General features: G+C 45.3%; 1 protein-coding gene across 6 annotated transcripts in view; it reads left to right on the top strand.

The window, feature by feature from the left end:
- The window catches only part of Gtf3c2 (general transcription factor IIIC subunit 2), a 25,721-nt gene that overhangs the window by 9,199 nt on the left and 11,024 nt on the right, over window positions 1–5,498 (top strand). For all 6 annotated transcript variants that reach the window (XM_005371365.2, XM_026778100.1, XM_026778102.1 and 3 more), the window contains 7 exons: window positions 965–1,059; window positions 1,314–1,391; window positions 2,079–2,177; window positions 2,615–2,842; window positions 2,986–3,097; window positions 3,279–3,387; window positions 5,137–5,162. In XM_005371365.2, the coding sequence (XP_005371422.1) occupies window positions 965–1,059; window positions 1,314–1,391; window positions 2,079–2,177; window positions 2,615–2,842; window positions 2,986–3,097; window positions 3,279–3,387; window positions 5,137–5,162 (747 nt within the window). The remainder of the gene's footprint in view (window positions 1–964; window positions 1,060–1,313; window positions 1,392–2,078; window positions 2,178–2,614; window positions 2,843–2,985; window positions 3,098–3,278; window positions 3,388–5,136; window positions 5,163–5,498) is intronic.

Genomic DNA, 5,498 nt, shown 5'->3' with positions numbered 1-5,498 from the left:
GTTTAGTACAGACAGGTCTCAGACATGATCCTCCTGCAGTTGTCTTAGTACTAGCATTGCAGATGTGCACCATCTCAGCCAGCATAGAAAGGAAGAAACTTGGTACACATGCATACTGTATGTGCATGTGTGTGGAGGCTAGAGCTAGACCTTGAATGTCTCCCTCTGTCATTCTCCACTGCTTTTTTTTTTAAAGATTTATTTATTAATTATGTATGTATACAGCATCTGCCTGCATGTATCCCTGCATGCCAGAAGAGGGCACCAGATCTCATTATAGATGGTTGTGAGCCACCATGTGGTTGCTGGGAATTGAACTCAGGACCTCTGGAAGAACAGTCAGTGATCTTAACCTCTGAGCATCTCTCAGCCCCTCTCCACTGCTTTTTTGCTTTGTTTTGTTTTGTTTTAGATCGGGTCTCTTTCCTCCCCCAAATGCTGGGGATAGAAGCATGAACCACCATACTTGTATTCACTTATTTCTTAATTTAATTAACTTCTGGTTTTTCTTTTTACTTTAGTCCTTAATTTAGTTCTGTAGATCTACAACTTGTAGAAGAGTTGTGACAGAGCCAAATTTATAATGTTGTAAGCTTTATAATTGGGCTTAAAGGTGATAGTCATCCCTGGAATGTGGGTGAGATTCCAGGGCTGTGTGTGTAAAGAGTGCTCTCCTTGACCTGTCTGAGGAGTGAGTGTCTTTAAAGGAATGCAGTGGGAGGAATCACTAGAACTGTCCCTCAGGGCAGGAGTTTCAGCACAGTGTGCAAGAGTCCTCTGGAGAAGGAGACCAGAGAATGCTTCAATAGTTAGAGTTAATTGGACCACAAGTCTATGTAGATGCTAATAGGGCAGTTGGGAGGATATGTAAAAACCAAAGAAAGTTAAAAAGCGAGAAAGAAAGCTATCTTCTGGGGTTTTCTCCAACCTAGAATTTTTATACTTTCTTTAATTTGATCCTCAGAAGCAGAAACCACACTGCCGGGGCATGGCTCCCAATGGCTTACCCAATTATATCATGGCTCCTGTTTGGAAGTGCCTGCACCTCACCAAGGACCTGTGAGCTTTGGGGACAGGGACTGAGGGTGAGGGGTTGGAGGAGGAATATAAGGACCATCTGGAAAGAGGGAAGCCCTTGCTAATGTAGAAAGTGGTGGTAACATCTTTACTTAGAAAAACTGTTGAGGGCAAGATCTTTCTTTACTTGACCACGTTTTAAGGGCTGGTTACTCCTACCCTCACAGAAAATGGTTTTAGACAATGCTGTGTAGAATCTGTCTCCTTTTCCACTGATGATGCTTCTGTCTCTCTAGCCGAGAACAGCAGCATTCATTCTGGGAGTTTGCTGAATGGATTCCAGTAGCCTGGAAGTGGCAGCTGTTATCGGAACTGTAAGTTGGATTGACATCCCTGAAGCTGTATTACTTTTCTATTACCGTGATAGGATAATCTGACAAAAGTAGGAAGCTTTTTTTTTTTTGGCTCACAGAGTCAAAGGCACTTGCAAGTCAGGGTGGGAAAGTCCTGGCAGAACCTTGAAGCAGCTGGTTGCTCTTTATCTGCAGTTGGGAAGTCAAGATCAGTGGGTGCTCAGCTATTTTATCCAGTCCAGGAACCAAGCCCATGAACATTTAGGGTGAATTGTCCCATTTCAATTAACCTAATAAAATCATTCACAGACTTACCCAGAGGCCAACCTAATCTAGGTAAACCTTCACAGGTATGCCCCCAGACTTACCTAATTGGTAATTCTAGGCCCTGTCAAGGAAAACCACCAAAGTCCTTGAAGGAGAGGGAGAGGACAGACAAGTGACAAAGAATTTTTTTTTCTAAGGATTTAATTATGTATACAGTATTCTGTCTGCATATATGCTTGCAGGCCAGAAGAGGGCACCAGATCTCATTATGGATGCATGTGGTTTCTGGGAATTGAACTTACAACGTTTGGAAGAGCAATCAGTGCTCTTAACCTCTGAGCCATCTCCCCAGCCCCCAACCAAGAATTCTTTAGTGTACAGTAGGAATTCTATGGCGGGGAAATTCTTCTGAGTTGAAGCTAATGTTTTTGCTTCCTGTAGTGAAGCAGCTCCTTACCTGCCACAGGAGGAGAAGTCCCCCCTGTTCTCGGTACACCGTGAAGGAATTCCTGAGGATGGCACAATCTACAGAATAAACAGGTAAAAGACAAGCCACTCAGCCCTTTCTCTGATTCTCGAAGAGAGAAATAGGAAAAACAGATGTTTCGAGGATTAACAGATTAGCCCTGTCCTGGTCTGGTTGGTTCTGAGAATAGAGTCCAGCTGTAACAAGCTAGTCCTCTGTAATGTACAGTATTAAGCTCTCTCCAAGCTGGGCTAGAGATGTTTGGAGACTCAGGCCGTCCAAGTCACAAGATGGCATGCATTTAGCATGAAAGAACAGCTTCTCGTCTTTGGAAGTGAGCTGGCGTTCATTTCTGAGAGTGAAGGGAGGGAAGCGTGAGTGGGGGCAAGTCCTCCTCCAGCCACAGGCTAATTTTCAGAGCCTCATATAAGCCAGTCACCTGTTCCAGTGGGACTTGCCATTTTGACCTTCCATTTCCTAATATCTCTGTTACTCTCTGACCTTTCTCTAGATTTAGCTCGATCACAGCACACCCAGAGCGCTGGGATGTGTCCTTCTTCACAGGAGGACCACTCTGGGCTCTGGACTGGTGCCCAGTGCCTGAAGGGTCGGCAGCCTCACAGTATGTGGCCCTTTTCTCCAGCCCAGACATGAATGAGACACACCCACTGAGCCAGCTTCATTCAGGCCCTGGGCTGCTGCAGCTCTGGGGCCTTGGGACATTGCAGCAAGAAAGCTGGTGAGGTGGGGCTGGGACACTGCCACAGGCAGGTGGGTGAGGGAGAAACGAGGCTGGGAAAGGGCTTGCATTGCGCTGAGACGAGACGAGGCTGTTAGTCCTAGGCTTTTCCTACCTACTGTGTCCCATGTTTCTCTCTCTAGTCCTGGCAACAGGGCCCACTTTGTCTATGGGATTGCCTGTGACAGTGGATGTATCTGGGACCTCAAATTCTGCCCCAGTGGGGCATGGGAACATCCAGAAACCCCTCGGAAGGTACTTCTAGTTGACTATGGGCTAGCTGTTGGAGGTCTTAGGGCTGGAGGAAGGAGAGTGTGGTGGGTGGGGGTTTTCCAGAAATCCCATGTCCTGTTCTGAGAGACAGAGCCTCAGGTTTTCTGAGAGGCACCTGAAAGCAGCAAACCTCAGCACAGATCTGCTTCCCCCCACTCTCCAGGCTCCTCTTCTGCCTCGGCTGGGTCTTTTAGCCCTGGCCTGCTCAGATGGGAAGGTACTGCTGTTCAGTCTGCCGCATCCTGAGGCCCTTCTGGCTCAGCAACCTCCAGGCAAGTAGCACAACTACTACAGTGGTGGTGGCTAGACTCTCAGCCTGTCTAACTCCTGTGACCCAGATAGTCTCGAGCATAAAAGCTTGATTAGGCAGACTTGTGTGATGGAAATATGACTACAGTTTTTCTTTTTGTTTGTTTGTTAAGACAAGGTTTCTCTGTGTAACAGCCCTAGTTGTCCTGGAACTAGCTCTGTAGACCAGGCTGGCCTTGAACTCACAGAGATCCACCTGCCTCTGTTTCCCTTGTGCTGGTCTCAGGATTCCCCTCACCTATGTTTAGGCAGTATCCTGTAGGGGCCATTTGTAGTGATGAGGCGAGCAGGCCTGCTTTTCTTCCCCTCCTAGCTCCCGCACAGCTATCTTAGCCCCAGAATAATTAGACGGAAACTGTATTCTTTTAAACACTGCCTGGCCTATTATCTCTAGCCTCTTACTGGCTAACTCTCACATCTTGATTAACCCATTTCTAATAATCTGTGTAGCACCACGAGGTGGTGGCTTACTGGGAAGATTCTAGCCTATATCCATCTTGGGTCAGAGCTTCATCGCGTCTGACCTACTATGCTTTCTTTCTCCCAGCATTCTGTTCTGTCTACTCCACCTATCTAAATCCTGCCCTATCAAAAAGCCAAGGCAGTTTCTTTATTAACCAGTGAGAGTAACACATAGATATATGACCCTCCTCCATCAGTATCTTTTAGGAAGAGTTAAAAAAGGCAGATCCTATTTTTTTTCCCCAACAATACTTAAGTATTTAAAAGGAAGGTATCTGGATTTAAGCCCTTGAGTGTTTGGTGTTTGGTAGTCTGTTGGAGAAATAGGTTGAGGCAGACATAGGGAATCTGGCCTGTCTAGTACCATGACATCGTGATGTGGTATCATCTACAAAGCTCATTTCCACACTTGAATTACCAAAACATGAAAAAGCTGGTAATGTGTTCAATAGAGTTGCTATTTTGTGTTGAGCCACATTCTTAGCTATTCTTAGCTGCATTCAGCTTAAAAGATAGGACAAGTCTCATAGATAATTTCTTTAGAAAGTTTGGAGATAATAGGGAACTTGGGAGACAGGTGTGTACTTGGATCTCTGTAAGTCCAAGGCCAGCTTGAACTTCAAGTGAGTTCCAGGACAACCAGAGCTCTGTAGAGAGACCTGTCTGAAAAAAAAATAAAATAAAATAAAGGGAAAAAAAAGGTTTAGATATAAAAGGAGGCAGATAAATGAGGATGCTACTGAGTGAATATGGGCCAAAGGAGGTTTTATGTGCTGCTTTTAGTTGAATTTTTTGAAGCAGAGTCTCATGTAGCCCAGACTGGCCTTGAACTTACCATGTAGCTGAGGATAACTTTGAACTTCTTTTCCTTCTTTTTCCACTTCATGTTCTGGGATTACAGGTCTACACTACCACACTTGTCTCTGTGTTTAATAACTCTATAGAAGAGACAGTAGAACATATTTACATAGAAATGTAGGAACAAGTCAGTAAAGACAGAACACGTGGATAATGAAAACAGAGTTCTGAGCAAATGAGCAGAGTTCTAGAAACAGAAAGGAGAGAAGAACATCTGGAGGAGTTAGCATTTCTCATAGAAGGGAAGCTAGTGTTGGGGAAAGAGTGGGGCAGATGGACATAGTGAGAGAAAGAATGAAAGAAGGGCATTGCTGAGGCATGAGAGAGGAGGAGCTCAGTCCTGTGGATCCAAAGCATCAACTATCTACTGTTCTTGTTTTTCTTCCTTACAGATGCTATGAAGCCTGCCATCTACAAGGTGAGTGAGGAGCCTGTTAACTTAGCTGAGGCTGCATCTGCCTAGAGCCTTATTTTACAGAGTCTACAGTGAGTCTTTCACTTCTGAAAGTATCCCCTTTCTCAGCCGGGTGGTGGCGCACGCCTTTAATCCCAGCACTTGGGAGGCAGAGGCAGGCGGATCTCTGTGAGTTGGAGACCAGCCTGGCTACAGAGTGAGTTCCAGGACAGCTAAGGCTACACAGAGAATCCCTGCCTCAAAAAAAGAAAGAAAGAAAGAAAGAAAGAAAGAAAGAAAGAAAGAGAAGAAAAACTGATTTGAGGGGTTGGAGACACTTTGTCCTCTTGTAGAGGACCC

Source organism: Microtus ochrogaster, unplaced genomic scaffold, assembly GCF_000317375.1.
Source record: "Microtus ochrogaster isolate Prairie Vole_2 unplaced genomic scaffold, MicOch1.0 UNK106, whole genome shotgun sequence".
Classification (NCBI taxonomy): Eukaryota; Metazoa; Chordata; class Mammalia; order Rodentia; family Cricetidae; genus Microtus; species Microtus ochrogaster.
The sequence above is the reverse complement of the archived record's forward strand: the minus strand, read 5'-3'. Positions and strand labels throughout refer to the sequence as shown.